The following is a 26,608-nucleotide window of genomic DNA, read 5'->3' as shown; positions in this document are numbered from 1 at the left end:
CAGACGATGAGTAAGCGACGTCGACAACACCTGAATAGCAGCCGTCAGCTGTGTTTGTTGTTCAATAAGCGCTTGCATAAGCTGTTACATGTCTGCCCCGAAACGAACACACAATTCCACAACGCAGGAAAAAAAAAAATCCGACCTCGTCGCCAAAAAGTGTTATAACCTTTAATCACTAATAAATTGCGTGGATATACAAAAGTAGAAACACTAGTGGGTTACATATTACTAACTCCGTATCTGTCATTCGACTGCCGTGCCGTGACATGCGGCCGGCGCCGTTCATAGCCAGGTGGCGCTCCCGCGCTCAGCCGAGCTGCGGAGCGCCTCTATTGCCGTGTTCGCGTACTAACGTAGCGGCACTTTTGAATGTTGTGGCCTGTCACAACCAATGCCTTGGACAAAACTGTTAATTACTTTGGTATTAAGTGCTGGCTTTACTAACGTGTTTTCAGATAGACAAATACATGCTTCAAGATTACTGGTATTTTGTCTTCCAAATGTTTATAATTAGTACAGTGTTTATATTTGTTTATATGTCAACAATTGAATTTAAGTTGTGAAACAATCCCTGTATGTGGTAGAAATTAATATGGTGCCTCCTGAAACACCACACACATCATATAGCATGGTTATGGAAGCACCCATAATACACCCAGTGTACCCCTGTTCCAATGCACTTAGCTCTCACATGATGTGCTTTCAACTTCATAGAACACTGTTATGACCATGACTGACACTTGCAACCTATTGAGGATGCTGCACAGATGCTGTTTATTGTCAAATACAATAGTGTAACCTGCAGGCTTGGCTGGCATCTGCATTTATGTTCAAGCTTGCATTATTGGGTGTTACCATATTTTTGTCCATTCTATGTGATCTTTGAAAGAGAGCAGTCCCATTTTACAGTGGACATTAACTGGGTTAAGGACTACGCTGTAACTATTCCATGTGTGTGCCATATTTTTCATTACAAAGTGGCAAATCTGAAAACTCATCCTGGTTCTCTCTCTGTAGCCCACTTCTGTTAGTTAATCCAACTATAATTATTGCGTCTGCTTAGTTATTGAAAATAACCTTCTCAAATGTTAAATTTGAATTTGTTATTTAAATATTTTCTGAATGTTGTAGTGGAAATTTTTGTGACTATGAATAGTGAACAATGCAATATTGTACATAATTTATTTGAAGTTTGAAGAAAAAGATGAACTGTGTGGACAAACAACTGTGCACTGCACAGAGGAAGGGCCATGGTGTGAACAGGCCTGTAAAAAAAATAGGTGAACAGTAGTAATCAATCCACTGTTGACCCCCCCCCTCTCTCTCTCTCTCTCTCTCTCTCTCTCTCTCTCTCTCTCTCTCTCTCTCCCCCCCCCCCTTTATATATGGAGGGAGCTTGTGAGATTACTGAGCTTAATGCTTTCTATGATGTCTCCTGTAGTTTAAATGAAGAATGAAAAGATAATGGTAATAAATCAGAAAAACAAAGTTGTTTAAATTACAGCCACTGACCATTTATTTTTTACTGACGCATATTGATGAGTTTGCAGTTTACAATGTTTGTTACTTTACTGAAAACGAGGTAAATGACCTACTTAGACTCAGTGAATTGTGTGGTATGAGTGGCGGTTGGTATAATTACTGTATCACTTCCAGCAATTTGGTGACATCTGAGTGAAGAAAATTTGCAACGAATATTTGAGAACTCACTTAATACTAGTGTGTGTGTGTGTGTGTGTGTGTGTGTGTGTGTGTGTGTGTGTGTGTGTGTGTGTGTGTGGGGCTGGCTGGCTGGCTGGCTGGCTTAATAGCCCACTGTGAATATTCTTTACTAAATTCTTAGTGACTATTGGAGGAGACTAGCTGAACATCACTCCATTAATGCCTGACACTTGATAAAACTGAATATATTTTACTGTGGTTCAGTGGCAATTGGCTGAAAGTGTCTTCAGTGTTTAAATACTAACATAAGAACATGTTAAAATTCAGATAAATTATATATTAATAATAATACAGGGATTGTATGCCATACTAATAGAATTTGACATTACTGTGTTCAATTATTGGCTGCATCTTCTTGAAATGACTTTAATGATAGCTGTTTTTTATGACTAGAAGTTGAGGCGTACACTTTGCACCATGTTTTCTGTCAGTGCGCAGTTCATTGCAGAAAGTAATTCTTATGTGACATTTTAATTAACAGGTTTATCAGTAGACTAATAAACCTTAATTAAGAACAAAATTAAAACAAGATTACATCCCCTGGGGCTCAGTTTGTTTGTGAGGTAGTGTGTGGCACCCATGAGCTATTACAGCCCATTCTTCCTTCCTTGGCTGGATTCCCTTAACCATGCCCTAGCTCCTTCCCCACTGGCCCCTCCTTGCCCTCTCTCGGTGTTCTGATTAGTGTTGACCTGGCTTTTCACCTGGTCCCCTGTATTGCTTGCAATTTTGTTTCTGCTGCCTGTCCTTTCGTCCTTTATGGCATGTAGGTCCCCACTTAGATTTTGGCCTCCAATTCTAAATTTTCTGTTTTTAGTGTGTCATTTGGGGAGGAACTCCCTCCCTAATGTCTGGTGAAGATTCCTTCCCTTTTCCCTTCCCTGTCACAGCTCCCCTTCACAGCACTTGGTGACCAGCTTGTGTAGCCAGTCATTGTGGTGCAGCTGTTATGTAGCCATCTGGCAGAGCCTCCTGAAAACGCAGGGATCACACTAATACCTGAGCTGTTCCATACCCATGTATGCCAAAGAGCCACAACAAAGCTGTTGTCTTTATGGAGAATATAGAGGACAAGTTTGGTAGTCTGTTGAGCAAAGCTGCTTCTGCTGCCCTGTCTGCAGCTCTTCTTGCTTGTGATCTTGGCAATGTCCCAGTGTCATAAACTGTCACCAGTCTCTGTGTTGGCCAGGGTGTGATTTTTCAGAGACCTCATCCTGCAAACTGATGAACTCTGGGCTAAACTGGAGCAACACAGTGTTCATTGTGTTAAACGGGTTGCAGAAGGGTTGTAAAGACAACCTCACAGAGATACTGACACCTTCAGGCTGGCTTTTGAGTGAGAAATCCTTCCAGAGAAGGTAAAGGCTATGTGCTACAGGTGTGATGCGAAGCTGTATATCCTGCCACCCATGAGGTGCTTTTGGTGCTTAGATTTTGGGCATGTCTTCCCACAGTACAGCCTCTGTGTGGTGACTGGATACCCATGCCATGAGGGAAGCCCCAGTGTTCTGCCACTTGTGTCAATTGTCATGACAGCCACTCCTTTCGCTCACCAGTTTTCTCAGCTTACAAGAGACAAAAGATCAGAGAGTAAATGTTTTTGGATCACCTGTCTTACACTGAGACTCCCCAAAAAGACACTCCACCCAGTGTCACTTTCTTCAACTTTCGCCTCTACACCCTTTACCCCTCCTACCTCTTCCTTACCTTAGCCCCTCTCCCAGCAGTTAACATGCTCTCCCCTCCAGGAGCTGCTCCCCCTCAAACAATGCCCTGTTATCTTGGTTGGTGATGCTCCCCTCCCCCTCCTCCCCTCCTCCAAGGACACCTCACCCTGGTGTCTCAGCCTGGAAGCCTGCTACAGAGGCTTGGCCACAAGATGCACCATCTGTGCACCCCAAGGTTGCATGCTCTCTTTTGGTTCTGTATCTTGAGTAAGACTGCTCTCACTCTTTGCACTGCCCCCTCCACCTCCGTAGTAGTAGTCCCAGGAGAAGGCAGCCCCCTCCCCCAGTGCCCCTGGAGGTGCTATCTTCCCCCTCACAACCAGTCTGACATCTCATTTATGGATGTCACCCCATCCTTGTTGGTGATGACCAGTGACATGACCTCACCTGTGCTTCTTAATGACTGACCTGGACTATTGCCCCATGATAATCCAGTGGAATTCACAATGGGTATTATTGTCACCTACAGGACATACAACTTGTTTCATATTAGTCTGTGTTATGTCTTGCTCTTCAAGAAATGCGCTTCCATGTTGACCACTCTCCAACGTTTTGTGATTATAGGGTGTTGTCAGAACCATGCTGGCCATGGGATAGCATCTGGAGGAGAGTGCACTTTGGTTTGCACAGATGTTATTAGTGACTGGATCCCCTTCATACCAACCTGGAAGCTGTAGTGGTTACAGTACAGACAGACTCCAGGAATCACTGCAATGTCTATCTCCCTCCAGGTAGACAACTTTCTTACGTTGAGCTGCTTACCTTTATACAGAAACTCTTACCCCATATCTTGTTCTTGGGGACTTCAATGCACGTCACTCCCTTTGGGGAGTGCCACTTCAATAAATAGGGGTTTTCTAATTGATCAACTTATTACAGACTGGGATTGGTCTTCAGTTACGGTTCCCCTGCCACTTCAGTGCTGCTTGTGGAACCTTTACTGCTATCGATCTCTCGTCCCTCTGCTCTCGTGGCTTCCGTACATTGGTCACACTGTGATCTTTGTAACAGTGACCACTTCAGTGATTCTATCGCTCGTCGCCTGCTGCTGCCAGGCAGACAGGCCCCCATATTGGACATTCTGCAGAGCCAGTTGGCTTTCATATATGTCTGATGTGCACTTACACACCTCTCTCTCAAATTGTGTTGATGCAGTCATGCAGGCCATCTCTACTACTCTTCATGCTGCTGGCACTGCTATCCCCCCATCCACAGACCCCTCTTGTTGACTGGTGTGGTGGACAAAGGTCATAGCAGTTGCTGTACAGAACAGCTGGCAGGTGCTGCAGTGATTTAGAACTACCCTCTTCACTGACCAACCTTATCACTTTCAAGTGTCTCCGTACTAAGGCTCACTACCTTATCAAGCAGAGTAAAAAGGAATGCTGGGAGTGCTCTGTTTCTCCCTAGGGACATATGCCTCTTCATTGCAGGTTTGGTGCAAGCTCCATAGCCTTTAGCCTGTGAGTGACAATTAACTGTCCAGGGTCTTAGCCTCCAGGGTGCTCTGTGTACTGATCCACTGATCCTTGCAGAACACCTCACGACAAAATTTGTGAAAGTGTCGTTGTCTTCGTATCCTGCTATATTTCTACAGCAGAAATGCAGAGTTGAACAACCCCTCTCTCAACCCCCACCAAAGCCTGTAAGGAACCCTTCACTAATCAGGAATTCTTGCAGGCCCTTATCTCTTCACATCACACAGCCCCATGCCCAGATTCCATCCACAACCAGACGAGTCAAAATTTGGACTTTACCTAGAGGCAACATCTACTCAGGGTCTTCAGTTGGTGCATGGATGCCTTCTCTTGCAAAGGTGAGACTGCATAGTTATCCCAGTCCTTAAGCCCGAGAAGAACCCAGTGTCTTGACAGCTGCAGTCTGATTAGGTCGACGAATGTACTTTCTCAACTGCTAGAGAGGATGGCTAGCTTCCATTTATGTTGGCTTTTTGAACCTCTGGGCCTTTTGTCCTTGTATCTGTGTGGCTTATGGAAAGGACAATGTAGGCTGACAATTTCCTCAGATTGGAAACGGCTTTTACTAACCACCTACACCTTGTCGCAGATTTCTTTGACCTGCATAAGGCATACTACGCTGCTTGGTGCCATCACATTTTAGGTAGCCTCCGTGACTGGGGCTTTTGCAGCCCCCTTCCCATTTTTATCCACGAGTTTTTATCCCACTGGCTCTTCCAGGTTAGAGTTGGCACTTCACTCAGCACCCCATGGATTCAGGACGGTATCCCACAGGGTTCTGTCATGTCACTCTTCCTCATAGCCATCAATGGGCTTGTAACTTCTGTTAGGGCTCCAGTTACTGTGGCATTGTATGTAGATTTTTGCATCTCGTGCAGCTCGAACTTGGTAGCATTTGCTGACTGCTGTCTCAAAGGCACCATCTGATTGGCCTCTGCATTGGCAGTCTCCCATGGCTTCCAGTTTTCTCCCTCCAAAATGTGGGTCGTGGATTTTTGTCATCGACCCACTGTACATCTTCATCCAGAACTTTATTTAGGTGACCAGCTCCTCAATTTTGTTGCAGTCCCATTTCTTGGGCCTTGTTTTTGATAAAAAGCTTATGTGGCTTCCCCATACTTGCCACCTGAAGACTACCTGCGTGTGGAAGTTTAATGCTCTCCACCTCTTGGCCCACACGTCTTGGGGTGCAGACTGTGCTGCTCTTCTCCATTTCTGCCATTCTCTGGTCTTGTCCAGAACAGATTATGGTTGTCAGGCTTACGGCTCAGCAGCTCCTACCACTTTGAAAATACTTGACCCTGTTCACCATTGTGGGGTGTGTCTGTCTATGGGACTAGTGCGAAAAGCAGCAATAACCAGTCTCCTCGCAGAAGTGGGGATTCCCCATCTACAAATACATCAAAGCCAACTCCAGGTTTCTTAAGCAATCGTCATTTTCAGATTCCTGACCATCCTGTGTACCCTGTCCTCTTTGCAAACGAGTGATGTCTAACTTCTGATAACTGCCCCAGTTGGAATGAGTCTCACTTCCCCTGTCAGGATCTCAATCTCCACTCCCTCCTCCCACACCTCCCTTGGATGGTGCCTAGACTATGGATTAGGACAGACTTATTCCAGGGTCTTGAGGTGTCTGTTGCCCCTATGGTCTTCTGGTGTCTTGTATGTTCTATTCTTCAGGAATTCCAGGGTGCTACAATCTTTTACACTGATGGTCCTAAGTTAAGGTGGGATATGCTTTCATGTCTCCTTCTGGTTTAAATCACCATTTATTGATGGGATCATGTGTGTTCCCAGCAGAGCTGCTAGCCTTTAACAGGGCTCTACATTTTGTTACCCAGACCTCCACAGTGTTGTACTGATTCAATGAGCAGCTTGCAGGCTATAGACTGATGCTACTATAGTCACCCTTTGGTCTTCGCTATCTCTTACCTTCTCTCTGCCCTTGGCTGTGCCACCTACTCTTGTTTTTCTCTGGGTCCCAAGTAATGTGGGAATACCAGGGAATGAACTGGCTGACCACTTGGCTAGTGTCAGATACTTATTACCATTCCTTTCAGATTCCAGGTGCAGATATGTGGATTCACATCAAATCTCTTTCTGCCTGAAAGTGGAATATCTCCTGCACTACTGCTCTCACTAATAAATTCCACACAATCAAAGAGATTACTGCAGTTTGTTGCTCTTTCTTCTGCTCTTCTTGGAAGGAGTTCAGTCGTAAACTGTCTATGCATTAGTCATACCAGGCTCAACTATTGTTTACTCTTGCATTACAAGGCACACCCACAATGTGGTTGCAGAGCCAGACTGACTGTATCCCATACATTGCTGGAATGTATCCATCTTTTGGCTGTTAGTACTAAGTATAGGCTTCGTTTCCTTATCTTTAATATTATCAGATCATTCAGGAATGGTTGAACTGGTCTTTAGTTTCCTCCGTGAAAGTAGTTTTTATTTCCAGATATAAGGTTTTGCTTTACTCTTGGAGCAGTATTTTTGTGCTTCGGACCTTCTTAGTTTCCTCGTTCTAGGACCCATGAACACTTCGTCATGCAGACTGCTCTTTTATCCCTGTTTTTCCAGTTTTTAGATTTGCTCTATCCTTTTATGCCTTCTGTTTTAATTTCCTTGTTTTATAGTTTCTCTTCTGACTGGGTCTGTCCAATTTTAGTGTGGACCATCTCTTTCGCAAGTAACTTTGCAATTAGGGGACTGATGACCTTGCTGTTCAGTTCCATAAACACCCCCCCCCCCCCCCCCAAATAATCAGTCAATTGCTAACAAAGTTATGTGGTGCATTGCAAATTTACATGTGGTACATGATTCTTGAAAACCTTCAGCTGACCAAATGTGATAATGTAGTTATTAAACTAGATTATATTCACAATTGTTTATTTTGGAAGCTAGATAGTGGGGTATTAAAGTATCAGCAAATTTTGCTCACACATGTGCCAGTTCATAATGCAGGATATGGAAATCGGAACATTAATGCATATGATCAGCTGTCATGACTGAGGTTTACTTGAAAATTCAAATTTGAATGTTCATTTTATTAAAAGTGGAATCCCTTTGTCTTCAGACACACTTGCTTTTGTGAAACAGTGCTATCTTCCCAATCTAATGTTCTGGTGAGAGAGAATCCTTGCCAGCTTTTAACTGTTAAGTGCAAAAGGCTTGTTTAACAGACTAAAATAGTAGTTAGGTAACACTGTGGCAACAATCAGGTGTTGTCATAGAAATGCAAACAAAATTGCATTATATTGTTAGTTGTCGCAAACACACAAAGCCAATTTTAACAGCCATACATCTCTGGCTGAATGGGCTATAGGTAGTGATTCACGGTTGAGAGTACTTGGAGTTAGTGTTCAAAATTTTGTCAAAAGATGAACTCACAGTTGATAGTGCAGGGATTTCAATGTGCACTGAAAAGAATACACACAGATAATTTGTGTTTAACCTTTGAGTAACTTGTTAGAAAGGCAGCAGCACAGTATAATAAGCTGTGATCTTCCATTTCAGGTTGTAAACAATTAAAGACCAGTTGGTATGCAATGAACATTCAGGGCTGTCGGGTTGTGGTCATAGCACACCTATATCGCACACTTATGTGCATTTTTTCATTTTAATTACACAGTTGCAGATTTTTCTTGCCACTGTGGGAAGGATGGAACCTAGAATACACTGGTTCTCATGTGTTGCTGTGACAGTTAAAGTAGCATTCACTAGAGAAGACAAGTACTGTGCCAAAACTTTAGCAAGGTGATGCTGCTGCTGCTGCTGCGCTGCTGCTGCTGCTGTTGCTGTTGCTGCTACAGCCACAGCTACATTTAATCTGACAACTCCATGTCAATTGAGTGTTTCTGGGCTTAGAAAGTGAAGTGAACAATCTGCTACATCTATGAATATTTTTATGCACACAACTGGATTCAGCCCCCCTGCGGGTCCAGGGTAAGAATAGGCCTGAGGTATTCCTGCCTGTCGTAAGAGGCGACTAAAAGGAGTTTCAACCGTTTCGGCCTTCCATGTGATGGTCCCCCTTGGGGTTTGACCTCTATTTTTCAAAATTCTACAGATGTACGAGCCTTTTGGGGAAGGACGCCTTACGTGGTGTACCACTGGTCCTCAGTGCACTAAGACCTTGGCACTCAGCATTGTACCGGCGTTGTAACCATACCCACTATTCCTCAAATTGGGCCTAAACGCCTGATGGGTTGTACAAGTTACGCCCATAGTGTGTCCCCATCTGCACCTACGATCATGGTGGACTTTCCATGGCACCAGAAATCCAGCATGGTAGCCAGCCTGTTGTGGGGGGGGGGTCGTCATGTACCCTCTCGGTTGTAGCCCCCTGACAACACAGGGATCGTACTGCCGATACCTGAGCTGCACCCTCCCCACGTCGGCCAACGAGTAGATGCCCGTCTCTTTAGGGCATCAGGACTCCCGGCAACGGTCATCCTGCCAGGTGGCCCTTGCTGAGGCTGGGTGGTGCCCGTGGGGAGAGCCCCTGGTCGGAGTGGGTGGTATCGGGGCGGACGTTTCGCAGATGAAACGTCAACACGTATCAGGTCGCTCTGTGGCCGAGTCTTTCAAAAGGAAAGGTACTGTCTCTAGTTCTGGTTCTCCTGCCCTTTCCCCCTTGGCCACTCCCTGGGAGGAGGGACAGGCCCGCCGGCTTGGGGCGAAGTACTTCCCCTCTATTTGGTCTGTTCTCGAACCGATGGGGGGACGTTCGCCACCTCCAAGCCCATGTTCTTTGTTCAGCACATTGAGGACATCTTCGGGGAAATCGAGGCTCCCAGTAAGATGTGTTCGGGGTCCGTTCTTATAAAGACCACCTCCGTCACACAGTCGGCGGCGCTCCAGGCATGCGACCGCCTAGGGGACATCCCAGTGTCCATTGTCCCGCATTTGGCACTACATAGGACGCAGGGGGTTATTTTTCATCGGGACCTCCTGCTGCAATCTGATGAGGAGCTCAGGGCCAACCTGGAGCGCCGAGGTCCGGAGAGTCCAGCGCGGCCCCAAAGACTGTCGCATCGACACCGGGGCCTTTATCCTCGCCTTAGAGGGGGACATTTTCCTGGAGAAGGTAAAGGTGATGTGCTACCGGTGCGACGTGTGCCCTTACGTCCTGCCTCCTATGCGCTGTTTTCGGTGTTTGCGCTTTGGGCACATGTCGTCGCGGTGTGAGGCTGAGCCCCTTTGTGGCCATTGTGGACGTCCTCTTCGTGAGGAACATACATGCACCCCACCACCTCGGTGCGTTAATTGTCCTGGCATCCACTCGCCTAGATCCTCGGACTGCCCCGCATATAAGAAGGAGATGATGATACAAGAACTCAAAACTTTGGATCGTCTCTTTTTCTGAGGCCAGGAAGAAGTATGACTGCCTCCATCCCGTGCCGTTGACCACTTCGTTTGCCTCAGTTGTGTCCACTCCTTCTGCGGTATCCTCACCCCTATCCTGTCCCCCCTCCGCCTCCTCCCCCCATCCGGAGTCTCTGCCTCCGCCTCCCAAATCCTCCTCCCCGTGGCCCCCGCCCCCTCTGCCCCAGGGGCCACCCTTCCCCCCCCCCCCCCCCCCCCTCTCCGCCGCCGCCTGAGAAGCGATCCTCTTCTCGGGCGTCCATCGGGGAAACGTTCCGGACCCCAGCTTCCGAGGTCCGGCGTTCCAAAACGGACCCCGCGTGTGAGGACCTCCTTCGGGTCCAGCCCACCATCCCTGTGCCTCCTCGGACTACCAAGAAGTAGTCTCTATCACCCTCTCCACCCCGGCGCGTTTCGTCTGACACTCCATCCGTGAGTCGCTGCTCCCGGCCGTCCTCAGTTTCGCTGGGATGCTCTGCTGCCAGGCGCTCAGCTGGCATCTCGTCGGCAAATGATACTGCCCCTCCTACACCACCAGGGACAGCGGCCGCAGCTGGCGATGACTCAATGGAACAGGATCCGCCTCCCGCCGGTTGTAGCGTTGTTCCCTCGAAACCTGGCCCTCCGCGGCCGTCGAGGTGACCAGCTCTTCCCCCGTCTCGTTCCCCCAACCTTTTGACTAGCGATGGCGTTGTTTCATTGGAACATAAGAGGTATTCGATCTAATCGGGAGGAATTACAACTGCTCCTCCGCCTGCACTGTCTGCTTGTCCTTGGTCTCCAGGAAACTAAGTTGCGCCCGACTGACCGTATTGCCTTTACCCACTATACCTCGGAGCGGTATGACCTCACCCCTGTGGACGGTATCTCAGCTCATGGTGGGGTCATGTTGCTCGTTCGGGACGATGTCTATTACCATCCCATCCCATTGACCACCCCACTCCAAGCAATAGCTGTCCGTATTACTCTTTCTGCTTTTACTTTCTCAGTTTGTACCATCTACACTCCATCATCATCCGCTGTTAGTCGGGCTGACATGATGCACCTGATTGTTCAGCTTCCCCCGCCGTTTTTATTGTTTGGCAACTTCAGTGCCCATCATCCCCTTTGGGGCTCTCCTGCATCCTGTCAGAGGCTCACTTTTGGCGGATGTCTTCAACCATCTCAATCTTGTCTGCCTCAATACTGGCGCCCCGACTTTCCTCTCGGACTCTACTCATACCTACTCCCACTTGGACCTCTCGATCTGTTCTACCACTCTTGCCCGTCGGTTCGAGTGGTATGTCCTTTCTGACACCTATTCGAGCGACCACTTCCCCTGTGTCGTTCGTCTCCTGCACCACACCCCATCCCCACATCCTTCGAGCTGGAACATACTGAAAGCTGACTGGGGACTTTACTCCTCCCTGGCGACCTTTCCGGACCACGATTTTCTCAGTTGTGACAGTCAGGTCGAATACCTCACGGCTGTTATCATCAATGCTGCCGAATGTTCCATTCCTCATACTACCTCTTCTTCACATCGCGTTTCCGTCCCCTGGTGGAACGAGGCTTGTAGAGACGCTATCTGTGCTCGATGACGTGCTTTACGCACCTTTCTCCGCCATCCTACGTTGGCGAATTGTATTGGATACAAACGACTCCGAGCGCAATGCCGTAGAGTCATCAAAGACAGCAAAAAAGCTTGTTGGGCCTCTTTCACCAGCTCCTTTAACAGTTTTACTCCCTCTTCTGTCGTATGGGGTGCCCTGTGCCAGCTGTCGGGCATTAAGGCCCTCTCCCGGTACCTGGCCTGACCTCAGTTAATGAGGTCCTCGTTGATCCTGTGGTTGTCTCCAACGCCTTCGGCCGGTTTTTCGCAGAGGTTTCAAGCTCCGCCCATTACTACCCTGCCTTCCTTCACAGGAAAGAGGCAGAAGAGGCTCGGCGACCTTCCTTCCACTCGCTGAATCTGGAAACTTATAATGCCCCCTTTACTATGCGGGAACTCGAACGTGCGCTTGCACTGTCCCGGTCCTCTGCTCCGGGGCCAGATGCCATTCACGTTCAGATGCTGGCACACCTTTCTCCGGCGGGCAAAAGCTTCCTTCTTCGTACCTACAATCGCGTCTGGACCGAAGGTCAAGTCCCCATGCGTTGGCGTGACGCCGTTGTTGTTCCTATACCCAAACCCGGGAAGGATAGACACCTTCCTTCTAGTTACCGCCCCATTTCTCTTACAAGCTGTGTCTGTAAGGTGATGGAGCGCATGGTTAATGCTCGGTTAGTCTGGATTCTTGAATCTCGACGACTACTTACTAATGTCCAATGCGGCTTTCGTCGCTGCCGCTCCGCTGTTGGCCACCTTGTGACCTTGTTGACATTAATCACGAACAACTTTTTGCGAAGGCGTCAAACGGTAGCCGTGTTCTTCGGTTTGGAGAAGGCTTATGATACCTGTTGGAGAGGAGGTATCCTCCGCACTATGCACAGGTGGGGCCTACGCGGTCGCCTGCCCCTTTTTATTGATTCCTTTTTAACGGATCGAAAGTTTAGGGTACGTGTGGGTTCCGTATTGTCAGACGTCTTCCTCCAGGAGAACGGAGTGCCTCAGGGCTCAGTCTTGAGCGTAGCCCTTTTTGCCATCGCGATCAATCCAATTATGGATTGCATTCCACCTAATGTCTCAGGCTCTCTTTGTCGATGACTTCGCGATCTACTGCAGTGCCCAGAGAACATGCCTCCTGGAGCGCTGCCTTCAGCATTGTCTAGACAGCCTATACTCATGGAGTGTGGCAAATGGCTTCCGGTTCTCTGAAGAGAAGACGGTTTGTATCAACTTTTGGCGATATAAAGTGTTCCTTCCGCCATCCTTACATCTCGGTCCCGTTGTTCTCCCATTCGTGGAAACAACAAAGTTTCTAGGGCTCACGTTGGACAGGAAACTGTGTTGGTCTCCGCATGTCTCTTATTTGGCGGCCCGTTGTACACGTTCCCTTAATGTCCTCAGAGTTCTTAGTGGTTCATCTTGGGGAGCGGATCGCACTGTCCTGCTTCACTTGTGTTGGTCCATAGTCCGATCAAAGCTGGATTATGGGAGCTTCGTCTACTCGTCTGCTCGGCCATCCCTCTTACGCCGTCTCAACTCCATCCACCATCGGGGGATACATCTTGCGACCAGAGCCTTCTACACTAGTCCTGTCAAGAGTCTTTATGCTGAAGCTGCCGAATTACCATTGACCTACCGGCGCGACGTACTGCTGTTGGTATGCCTGCCGGCTGTTGTCTATGTCCGACCACCCCTCTTACCAGTCCTCCTTTGCCGATTCTCTCGACCCTCAGTACGGGTTGTATGTGTCTGCCCTGCTGCCCCCCGGAGTCCGCTTCCGTCGCCTGCTTCGACAATTGGATTTTGCTCTCCCTACCACCTTCAGATAGGGTGAGAGCCCGACCCCACCTTGGCTCCAGGCTCCGGTTCATATTTATCTTGACCTCAGCTCACTCCCGAAGGAGGGTACTCCGGCTGCATTGTATTGCTCACGGTTTGTCGAACTTCGTGCTCGACTTGCCGGTCACACCTTTATTTACACCGATGGCTCCAAAACTGACGATGGTGTCAGCTGTGCCTTTGTCGTCGGGGCCGCAACCTTTAAATACCGGCTCCTCGACCAATGTTCCAACTTTACGGCCGAGCTTTTTGCTCTCCATCAGGCCGTTCATTATGCCCGCCGCCACCGCCATTCATCGTATGTACTCTGCTCTGACTCACTCAGTGCTCTTCAGAGCCTTGGAGATCCCTATCCGGTCCATCCCTTGATTCAATGGATACAGCAGTCCCTCCATTCTTTCGCTGATAATGGTTCTCCTGTCAGCTTTATGTGGGTTCCCGGACATGTAGGAGTGCCTGGGAATGAGGCTGCGGATGCTGCAGCCAAGGCTGCAGTCCTCCTGCCTGGGCCAGCCTCCCATTGTGTCCCATCATCTGACGTTCGTGGGGATGTTTGTAAGAGGCTTGTGTCATTGTGGTGGGATGCTTGGTCATCCCTCCAAGGAAACAAGCTCCGGGCAGTAAAACCGCTCCCAACTGCTTGGACAACCTCCTCCCAACCATCTCGGCGAGAGGAGGTCCTTCTGACCAGGTTGCGTATTGGGCATTGCCGGTTTAGCCACTGCTACCTGCTCTCCAGTGACCCAGCCCTGCAGTGCCCTTGTGGTCAGGCATTAACAGTGCGCCATGTTTTATTGTCATGTCCCCGCTTTAGTCAATCTCGTGTTGTCCTGTCCCTGCCATCTACTTTACCGGATATTTTAGCAGCTGCTCGTGTTCTGCGTTTTATAACTTTGACTGGCTTGTCCAAAGACATCTAACCTTTTTACTTACTTTATCTGCATCTTTGTCAGGTCTTTGTGGTGTCCCCCCCTCCCCTTCAGTTTTACTAGATTCCGTGTGCTCTAACAACAGTGACCAGGCGCTAATGACCTCAGTAGTTGAGCGCCCTTAAACCCCACAAAAAAAAAAAAAAACCCCTTGATTCAGATTTGTTGGACTCATACAGGACAATTCAATTCCCAGGGTACTCATAAAATTTATGCACGATGTGGTGGTTCATACATTTCTGTACCCACCATGTAGCTGCTTCTCCTGCACTGAAGTGCGGCTTGTGCCTCTACATTCATTGGTCAGTCTACATACACACAGTATGATGGCTAGCCAATCTGTTTATTGCATCACTTTCATGATGTCAATGATAGTGCCTTTCCTTCATTATATAGCTCAAGTTGAAAGTAATATTTTTTGTTGAAATAATATGCAACATTTCACTCTGAATTAATTTTAGGCTTTTTGTTGGTTAAAATCTCACCCTCTTCTTTAATGCCTTGTGTGTTCTCAGTTTTTTCCTTTAAGTGGCAACACTTCATGCATTTTCTTTTACTTCACAATAGTGTTTTTGAAGAACATTTATTGATTTGTCCTATTTAGTGGTAAATCATCTATGTATATAAATCCATAGTTGCATTAAACATGACAATTGTAATAGGTTTGCAATGAATTTAGATAGATGTGATGCCCAAACCCTATAAGGAATAGATTGTCCTCGGTGAGCACTCATACCATGGACTCAATGAAATTGACATTCCATATCAGTGAGGTTACAAATGTTCCTTGGATATGGACACCAGAAAGCATAAAAGTTATCATTGTTGAGGAAGATGAACCCAAGATAAAGTATTTTCTTTATATTGAGGCAAAGGCAAGAATATACAAAACCGTATTGAGAACAATTATGACCTACTGGTTGCACATTTTTACTTTGCTTCTCTGAGATTGGTGTAAATCAGACTTCGTGCCGCTATGGAATGTTTGTTAGTTGCCAACCTTAACTATGTATCAGTATTGTCACAATAAGTAACAATAAATAGCTGCTGTGAATATAATGTTGATTCGTGTGTGTGTTTTTTTTGTGTAGGGATTCTTATTATTTACAGAAATTAGCTAAGAAGCTGTACCTGGTTCTTCTGGCAACTTGCCACCCACTTTTGTCACTTCTACAATGCATTAATCCTTTACAGGTTTGTTTCTTTTATAGCTGGCTGCTCGGGAAGTAGGTAGGGCTTGTCTCAGCAGCCAGCGTTCTAAGAGCTGATCACAAGCTTCCATTCCCAGCATCCCTTGCTGAGGGACCTTGTAAAAGTGTGCAATCAGTACATAGCTGAGGCAAGGCTAGAAACATAATACTTGTAGACCACAGAAATGAAAATGCTTTAAAGAATTACAGGAAAAATGCTGATACAGAGAAGTGAAAGAATTACAAAAGATGTAAAGTGGACTCCATTAATGAGTGGGTATGTAAGAGAAAGTGTGACTATAACACATGATTATGACTGGAAGATCATCAAATTCATAAGAAATAAATTACCAGCCAGTAAAACAAATATTGGCAGTCAAAGGGAAAGATTCAAGCTACTGAAGGAAACTGGCTTTGGCGGAAGAAGAAGAAGAAGAAGAAGAAGAAGAAGAAGAAGAGCCACTTTCCACTAGCTTCCACACTAGTGTGCTTGACTGTTATAGTTCGGAATTTATCTATGTATATTATCACAGCTAAGAAATCAACCATGTTTGATGGTTTTAAATGTCTATTAATGCACTGAACTGGCTGAATGGTGATAAATTTCCAAGAGCATGGTTGCCAAGAACTATTATGGTCAAGCAGGAATTAAAAATACTGCTTATGCACAAATTTCCAGGTATTGACAGATGTGTAGGCAAATGTTAGACTAGACTGTCACATAGATGTACAAATTCATTGGGGTAACATAATACTCAGTTTTTGAGGCATTTAGTATTTTTCTTAGTGCAGCTCTGCAGAATGGAAGTGATTATTTGCTGTTAACAATTAAATTTGAATTGTTTCTGTTATAGTGTTATTTTCTTTAGTTATGTGGTTTCTTACAATTAGAACTTGAATTTAAAGTCAGTTGTGAGTGTGAGATTGTAATGGAGATGGTTTTAAAGGAGCTGAAGTTGGTCTGTGCCATTGTCTTGTTGGATATGGGGACTGACATATTATTTGTGATTATCATTCCTGAATAGCAGCAGCAGTGTATAATAATGTTTATTCATTTAAAGATTTGTAATTGTTTACAAGGTATAATGGAAATGTCTGTACTGAAAATTAAAAAAAATTGCACCTCCATAATTTTTGAAACCAAAGACCATGAAATTAATCAGTCTTGAGGGCAACTGTTTCACAAATGAACTTGTCAATTTCTTTTGAATGAGGGTTCAACATCCCACATTTATTTCTCAAAGGTTTTTCAGAGTTGTTTCTCAGTTTGTGGTGGTGATTCTGTAGTGGAGAATGAAGTAACATCTTATGTAAAAGTTTTCTGAATTCCTCATCATGTGTAAATATTTAAAATTTTCTGTTAGACAAGTAGTTGTATGCTTTTTCTTAAGGATTGAGTTCACTGGAGTAATTTCATATCATACATGCTAGGCTCCTTTGCTTACTTTTCATGCCCAGGAGTGGCTGATAAATGAAGACTCTTGCACAGGATAACTTACGAAAAACTATGTGTAAAGACTGTTTGGGCCTGTCACCTGAAAGCCTACATATTTGCAGTTTCAGCATCCTTCACAATCTTTGTGTTCCAAAAGATTATTAGGGAATTTAATACACATCAACACAAGATACATTTTCAGTGACTATCCTTTGTAGGTGACCATGGCAGCTTGGAAGGCAGTGTCCCTTGATCACCAGTTGTATATAGCTGACATTGTTACTGATATGTTTTGAATTTAGAACATTCTAGTTGAAACTTTGATCTGTCAACTTTGGTGAAACCTTGGTTTCAAACTACTGAAACCACAGGTGAAGTTGGAGGTGAAATTTCAGTTAGTCAGGACCTTTCAGATTCTGACCTACTTACTGTGAAGTCTATGCTCAAGTCTCTTTGGTACTACTGTAGGCTGTGCATTGAGCCAGTGGATGTGCAATTACCAAATATTACACAAAGAAGGGGTATTTCTGGTACTCCTGTAAGAGTATGAGAAAACATAAGAGGCTCATTTAATATTTTATAGTGTATGTTGGAGCAGACCTTACACGTGAAAGAGAACAGCAGTTTATCTGAGAACACTATTGTAATTGCAAAATGCGAAAGGTGTGTGTAACAAATGACGCTCGCTCGCACGCACGCATGCTCGCGCGCAAAAGCAGGATGCAATTGAAGGGAAGAAGAAAGTTATGAGGAAACGATGTACTACGTGTGCATAACATGTCCAAACAAACCTGTATTCTGTTGTAACTGCTGCACAATTACACATCCGTAATGTAATGGTATGTCGTATCTTCAGAGGAAGATCTGTTCGTGTTTGATTTGTAAAGTGTTTGTTTTATTTGATAGCCAAGTAAAATGTTGTTACATTGATTGCTCAGAACATGTTTCTGTACAGTATGTAGACTTATTTGTGGTTTGCTATAAAAAAAATCACCTCTACACCTTGCAAACTTATTTGTGTGGGATTGTGTTTCCGTAGCACCACATTGCAGATGAGTCTGCTTTCTTTTTCTCTGTTTGTTAAACCTTTTTCAGACTATAATTCTTTCTCAATGGAGCAGATTTATCGCTTGTTTAAATTGCATTTTCTTTCCAGTTTGCAATAAAATCAATAAATCAGAGGTGTTGTTAGAATTGTTTGCAATAAATATGACACTTGTAAATGTCACAGCATGCATCATTTATTACATGATAAGCATGCAGCTAAAGTGTACTGTATCTAGCAACACCTCTTTAGCAGATGCTATATTCGCTGTCAATATTACGTACGTGGAAAACCTGAACTTACAAGTTTCGCAGGGGTATGATTTCAGCTACCTGCTCACGTGCACTTAAGTGTCCACCTAGAGCCTCAGCGGCCTGCACTGGTGACCGCAGTGAACGTATCAAGTTGCTACAGTATACTCAGGATTTTAAGTTTCTGTCATAATAATAAAGATAAGATCTCAGGGTTTCAAGTTAAGTGGTTAATGTCAGTAAAGTGTTTCTTTACACAAGTGTTCAGTATCATTAATTTATCTGTGTCCACTTCAAAACTAAAAATATTTGTTTCTTCAAATTTATTTGTAATATTCACACTGCTTACAAAATAAAATTGGTTGTATCCTACTTAAGAATGCCAGTTTGTATAATTAACTGTTCGAGTTGGAGGGTTTGTTTGCTTGTCAGAAAGTTTGATATTTTTTTATATCAATATATGATAGTTATTGTATCCAAATGTCTCAAACTTCTGATGGACACGTTAACTGACATGAGACTGCTAGTGGACACAACAGGACCCCAGGCCAGGCCATGCCAGTTCGCATTAACAAAAACTTTGGTAATCACATAATATAAAGATTCTTACATCCTCTTTATTTGTACATGTACTTAATAGAAAAAACTGACAAAGGGAAAAAAACCTAAGATGCAGATAAGTATCAGCGCACCATGTGGATGCCGGCTGCTGCTGGTTAGTTATCTCACAAGAAGAATTAAAAACAAAAGCTAGTTGTGAACAGTACATACTCTATAATAAAAAGTTAAATAATCACATCTACAATATACAGGGTGATCAAAAAGTGAGTATAAATTTGAAAACCTAATAAACTACGGAATGATGTAGAGGGGTAAAATTGACACCCATAGTTGGAATGACGTGGGGTTTTATTAAAACAAAAAGTTCACAAAATGTCCGACAGGTGGCACTAGACAGAAAAACTTGCTACCGTGACAGGTGAGGTACGCCGATATGTTAGTCGCATCATCCCCAGCTTGGCTGAGAAACACCTGCTGGAACGTATGATGTTTATGCAGGATGGTGCTCCACCCCATATTGCTAGACGCGTGAAAGATCTCTTGCGCACGTCGTTTGGTTACGATGGCCTAAGACCTCAGCCCGTGCGATTATTGGCTTTGGGGTTACCTGAAGTCGCAAGTGTATCATGATCGACAAAGATCTCTAGGGATGCTGAAAGACGACATCCTACGCCACTGCCTCACCATAACTCCGGACATGCTTTACAGTGCTGTTCACAACATTATACCTCGATTACAGCTATTGTTGAGGAATGATGGACATATTGAGCATTTCCTGTAAAGGACATCATCTTTGCTTTGTCTTACTTTGTTATGCTAATTATTGCTATTCTGATCAGATGAAGCACCATCTGTCGGACATTTTTTTGAACGTTTGTATTTTTTTGGTTCTAATAAAACCCCATGTCATTCCAAGCACGTGTGTCAATTTGTACCTCTCTATCTACATTATTCCGTGATTTATCCAGTTTTCACTCTGTAGTAGAGATTCAATTGATTCTGGAAACCATCCCCCAGGCTGCGGCTAAGCTGTGTGTCTGCAATAGCATTTATTTCAAGACTGCTAATCCTGCAAGGTAAGTAAAACTGCTGTGAAGTGTAAGGGGTAGATGAAGTGAAGCTGTGAGGGCGGATCTGTCACACTTGGATAGCTTCCTATAAAAGGCTAAGATGCCAGGTTTGAATACTGGCCTGCCACACAGTTTTAATTACCTAGAAAATTTCAAACAGTTCAGTGTTTGTTAAAATTACTTTCAGAAAAATTTGTACAACACTTTGTGAAATTCATGTGGCAGGTTGCAGTGAGAAGCTTGGAATTTATATGAAAGGGACTGGAATTAAAATTAGTTTGGTTGACAGTGTGATTCTGAACTGTAGGTGGAGCACTACTGAATACAACAGCCTATTAAAGGAACTATACCTTTACAGTTGTGTGAATTAAATTAGGAGCATACTGCGTCAATTGTGGGGTGCATTGTAGAAACAATATGCCCAGCTCAGCCTTCTGAACCTCCTGCTTTTTATTTATAGAATAGGTTGCTGTCACTTCTACCATTACTCGTAACAAAAGGCCTAAGATCCTTTTCCTAGCACAGACATGTAATAAATATCTCTTTGCCAGTATTTTATTTTGACCCTTCAGTTGAGTGTGCGGCAGCATTGTTTTTCTAAGGGCTCACAGCTGAGACTTTACTTGGCAGCATGAGACATTCATCCTAAGCAGCTTATCAACACCCTGATTTATGTGGCTTGATCTTTCCTTTTCTTGATAAACATTTCTAGATTTTCATGTAAGACATGTGACCTAGTGGTGGTAAAGTAAATGGATCCAGGAAGTATGTGCCTGTATATGGTATAGCTGCTATTACTTTTAACATTACAGTACGTTGGCTACCAGTATGGTAGTGAGACTGTATGTTAGGTGGCAGATTACCATATTGTTTCTTGCAGAAGCCAGAGCTATCCCATATATTACCATCAGATTTATCATACTTGCTACTGGAATTAACCTTCTACGACATGTGGCTAATATGCTGTCACCTCTATATTACGAAATTAACTACATATTATCACTGCAATCAGGCGGCTCGCACGAGTTTTGGTGTTCTTGTAAAGACAAGTCATTTTAGATTACAACATCATTTAGTTTAGTACTGATTACATGGTAAATAGGTGTATTAGTGTGCTTTTTAAGTGTACCATTAACCTAGAACTTTGTCTGACATCTTCATGGTGAATGTGGAAAATAGATTTGACCTGTTGCTTCAGTTAGCTGGTGAGCCTCAAGCAGTTGCAGGTGTAGACAGGGTACAACAAACTTCCAGCAGCAAATTGAGAAGAAAGAATGTAGGGAAATCAGTAAAGAGAAAGAAAGTGTTGTTGTTAGGTAGTTCCCATGGAAGAGGTGTTGGCCAACTTTTGCAGGATGAACTAGGATCAGAATACAAGGCCACTAGTTTATTTTAAAGCTAGTGCTGGTCTGGAGCAGGTGACAGAGGATTTAGGATAACTTTGCAATGATTTCACTAAGGAAGATACTGTGACTATAGTGGATGGGCCAGGTAATAGTATCAGCAGAGATTCTGGGTACAGTATCGAGTGTGACCTGGCAAAGATTGCATCAGCATTGAAGAATACTAGTGTTGAGTTTGTATCTGTTCTTGGATGCCATGACCGATCCATTTGAACTTTTCTGTCAAGAGTTAATTTGGAGTTGGAACAGCTGCTTGTCGGGTGCAGGGTCACACGTTGGTTTGGTTCCTGTTGATTCTCTGAATAGGTGGGATTAAAGTAGGCATGGCCTTCACCTCAACAGGAAAGGGGATGGATAAACTGGCTGGGAAAATAGCAGGAAAGTTAAAGGGGGGGCGGCACCGTCATCAGTGATAAAATACTAGTGGTTATAGGGTTCAGAAAAGACACTTTTTTTAGGGTAGGAAGGACAGAAAGAAACAAAGTTTTAAGAGAGGTTAGGATTGAGACAAACCTTCAGTTTGAGAAAGAAACAAAAGAAATATTTCTAGCTTATTACATCAGCTATTGGTTAGGAATTTTCAACAACAATCAGCAGAAATTTCAACTCTACCCAAATTCAGCTCAGTCAATGTGAAATGTTAGCTATCTTTATTGCATCAAAATATTCAAGGACTGAGAAATAAAATTAATGAATAAATTATCTGCATAGATGAATTAGTCCTCAAACCCAGCTGACATAATCTGCCTTTCTGAACATCTTACCACTGGTATAGAACTTTTAAATCTTACAGTATTTAGGTTAGCATCTCACTTTTGTAGAACAGAAATGGAGAAAGTAGTTGTTGCCACATTCATGAGTAACTGTCATAAATTTAAGAACATAGACATTCATAAATTTTGTCTAGAACAGCATATGGAAGCATGTGCAACAGAACTGGAATTTCACAAAAAATCCTTGATAATATTAAGTGTTTATCAAGCACCTGCAGGTAACTTTAATCTGTTCATAAACCACCTTGAAGCTGTACTGGCCCATTTAACAACCATAAACAAAGAAATAGTGGTTGCTGGTGCTTTCAATGTAGATTTCCTTAAAGACTCTCCCAATAATAACTTATTTGAGTTAGTAACACTATCATTCAACTTAATTCCCACTGTAAAGTTCCCAACTAGGGTAGCCAATTGCTCACAAACAGCCATTGATAATATCTTTATAGAAAAGTCCAATGAACAAAATTACAGTAAAAGACCAATAGTCGGCAGCCTCTCAGACCATGACATGCGGTTCCTTATGTTAAATGTCATTACTGAACAGGATATGAGATCTGTTAAATCTGAGCTCAAGAGAGTAATAAATAAGCCAAAAATTGATTATTTTAGGACACTCCTCAGAGACATTCACTGGAGTGATGTTTACAGTGCTCATGGCATGAAGGAAAAATAAAACACTTTTGCTACTAAAGTTCTTACCTTATTTGAACACTGTTTCCCCCAAAACTATCCATGGTTAGAGCAAAGTCTACAAAGAAGTCATGGATTACTCGAGGAATAGATGTATCTTGTAAAACAAAAAGAAAACTGTATTTGTCAATCAGAAACAGTTCTGATGTTGATGCTATAGCACATTACAAGAAATACTGCAAAATATTAAAGACTGTAATACAGACATCAAAGCAAATATATTACAAGGAAAAAGCTAGTCATATCAGATAACAAAATAGACAATATGGGATATAGTGAAAGAGTAGACCGGTAGAACAGGACATGAAGAGGAACAAATAGCATTAAGAGTAAATGATACGTAAGTGACAGATATGTATAACGTCGCAGAACATTTTAACGAATATTTTATAACTGTTACTGAAAAAGATGGGGTTGTCAGATTCTGTAAATGATATTATGGAATACCTCGGACCACACATTTCAAGTAACTTCCATAATATGAATGTGACCCTCACTACCCCAGCAGAAGTAATATCCATCATAAAATCTTTAAAATCCAAAAACATCTAGTGGATGTGATGAAATATCAACAAAGTTAATTAAATAATGTGATTCTGAATTAACATAATAAGCTATCTGTGTAACCAGTTGGTTATCAGTGGAATATTTCCTGGATGGTTGAAATATGCTGAAGTTAAGCCACTGTTTAAGAAGGAAGATAAAAAAATAGTGTCACATTTCCGTCCAATTTCACTTTTGTCAGCATTCTCAAAAATTTCAGAAAAGGTAATGTATGCTCGGCTTTTTAACCATCTTATCACAGATAACATACTGGCAAAGTCGCAGTTCAGATTTATAAAGGGTTCTGATATTGAGAAGGCTATCTACTCTTACAGTGAAAATGTACTTAATTCATTAGAGACACAAAATTCCAGGTGACTGGTATATTTTGTGATCTGTCAAAGGCATGTGACTGTGTAAATCAAATATCCTTTTAAGTAAATTAGAATATTATGGTGTAACAGGAAATGCTGCAAAAAATGGTTCAAATCTTATATCTCTGGCAGGAAACAAAGGGAGTAATTAGGAAACAGATATGTATTAAGCTATCAGGCATCATCCAACAGGGAATTAATTACATGTGGAGTCCCACAAGGTTCCATCTTAGGGACCTTACTTTTTATTGTGTATATCAATGACTTTTCATCAGTAACATTACCAGATGCCAAGTTTGTTTTGTTTGCTGATGATACAAACATTGCAGTAAATAGCTTATCAATCGATAACTGACCACACTAAAGTTTACACGCTTTTATGCTAGCTTAGACGCTGCAACTAGACTGCGTAAACAGTGAGTGCGGACGCTTACAAGTGTCAGACGCACTGGCTCGTGGCTTGTTGTGATGCTTATAAGCATCACAAGGATTTAAAGTCACTTACTTTGTACAAAAAGGTGTGCATTATTGAGGAACACACATTTTCAATAACTTGCCAGCAGCCATAAAAAGTTGCGCTCTCTCTCTCTCTCTCTCTCTCTCTCTCTCTCTCTCTCTCTCTCTCTCTCTCTCTCACTCACACACACACACACACACACACACACACACACACACAGTGGGGATGGGGGTGGCTATATAACATGAAGTCAAAGCTGAAGCAGTCTCTGTGACAAGTTTTGATATTGACCATCCTACAAACATTTCCATTTGGTTACTGTGCATTTTCACTGATGGCAGCTTATTTTAGTTGCAGTAAACTTCCTTGCTCTCTAGTAATACATCTAGAATACTAACTGGGTAATTTTCTTGTAGCATATAAAGTAATATTTTCTCTTCAGAGTCCTCCAGTGTAGACTAGAAGACTGACATGTTACATTTTGTTCATGTCAATGCTGGCTGTAATTCCCATTAGACAGTTTTTGTGCTGTTAAGTGTACTAGCCTGCTGCTCCTGCTCCCTGTGTGCTGGAAGTGGTTGTTTGTCTTGCTACTTTTTGTATGATTTATCCAGGTTTCTGCATATATCATGTGCTTAAAATATGAATTTGAATGAATTGATGTAGTGATCTGCCTAAGCATTTACAGTGAATTGCTAGTTTGAAACACATGTAAAAAAAAAAAAGGGGGGGGGCAGTTACGCTCACATAATGCTAGGTACAGATATCTGGCTAAAACATGAAATTGGCGGCAGTATAGCAATAGGATACGCTAATGAGAAGTAGATGCAGTATTTGCCACACTACACAAGAAACCCAAAACCACAGAGAGAGAGAGAGAGAGAGAGAGAGAGAGAGAGAGAGAGAGAGATTGAAGCAGCATGTTAGATTGTATAAAACTTCGTATGAAGTATGGGAATAAACTTAGTTGGGTCCTTATATGGAGAACTTCAGAGAGAACCTCGGGTAACTAGTAGGTAGAACATGTGTGGCCTAAGTTTAGAAGAATAGTTGAACAAACACTGGATTGCTATTTATGTAGTATAACAGTTTTTGATGGAAGGAACTTTCTATGGTATACGGTCTCTGTAATGAAATGGGTGCACGTGTGAGTTTGCTTGTGAGCTGCTGTTCAGTTTAACACCCATTTGCTGTAGAATCTTAGAACATTTTCTAAGCTCAAACATAAGGAGATGTTGAACAGAATGACCTCCTCCTGTGAAATCATTGTGGATTTTGACATTCTGAAAGCCATGGATCCAGGCAGTTGTGCAGTTGCAGTATGTTTTGACTTCAAAAAGCATCTGACTGAGTACAGTACCACAACTTATTAATAAAAGTAAGATCGTATGTGGCATAAAACAAAGTTTGTCATCTGGCTGGGGATTACTGAATAGGCAGGATCTTGGGTGGTGAGTCATTGATAAATGTGGAAGTAACTTCATTCATGTCCCAGGGAAGTGTGTTGGGACCGTTTATGTTGTGTATTAATGATCTAGGAGACTATGTTAATAGTAACTAAAAAGTCAGTATCAAACTTTCATTGTGGTAAATGTACTGGAATTTTTTCGAGTACATGTATAATATGTGATTGAATTGCATGTTGTGGCTAATAATTTCATATATGTTCTTAGGGAAAGTTTGGCATTCGCTACAGAACCTGTTTTTACAAGTCTTGCAGATTTAATAAAGGACTCGGGTACTGCGTCTTCAGACCACAGTTCTGGTCAGAAGGGAGAGAAATTGTATGAAGTAGAAATTAAACATGGATTGGTCCAGGTAATTTTGTTTTCTGTATTCCTTTGGTTTCTTATTTCCTTTGTAATGTATTTGTCATGACATCATGTTGTACAGAATGAACATTTGATAGAAAATACTGCTTTACCTAAACTCAGTGTGGTAACATTACTCCATCTGAACAATGTTAATTGACTTTACCTAATGAAGCACCAGATCGTGAACACTATACACACACAAAACAGTTTACTCACAATGATTGTAGTTTACTGTTCTTTCAGAAAGTGTCAGCAATTTTTCAAAATTTCTGTAATGGGTTCAGGAATACTGCACTGTCTCTGAGTTATAAATATTGTTATTTTTCACGAGATTTCTTTACAAATC

General features: G+C 43.2%; 1 protein-coding gene across 2 annotated transcripts in view; it reads left to right on the top strand.

Moving 5' to 3' along the window:
- LOC124554993 (SCY1-like protein 2) overlaps positions 1-26,608 on the top strand; it is a 188,977-nt gene that overhangs the window by 39,680 nt on the left and 122,689 nt on the right. For both annotated transcript variants that reach the window (XM_047128732.1, XM_047128733.1), the window contains one exon: positions 26,122-26,266. In XM_047128732.1, coding sequence (XP_046984688.1) covers positions 26,122-26,266 — 145 coding nt within the window. The remainder of the gene's footprint in view (positions 1-26,121; positions 26,267-26,608) is intronic.

This window comes from Schistocerca americana, chromosome X (genome assembly GCF_021461395.2).
Source record: "Schistocerca americana isolate TAMUIC-IGC-003095 chromosome X, iqSchAmer2.1, whole genome shotgun sequence".
NCBI lineage: Eukaryota > Metazoa > Arthropoda > Insecta > Orthoptera > Acrididae > Schistocerca > Schistocerca americana.
Note: the sequence above shows the minus strand (reverse complement) of the source record. Positions and strands in the feature narration are given on the sequence as shown.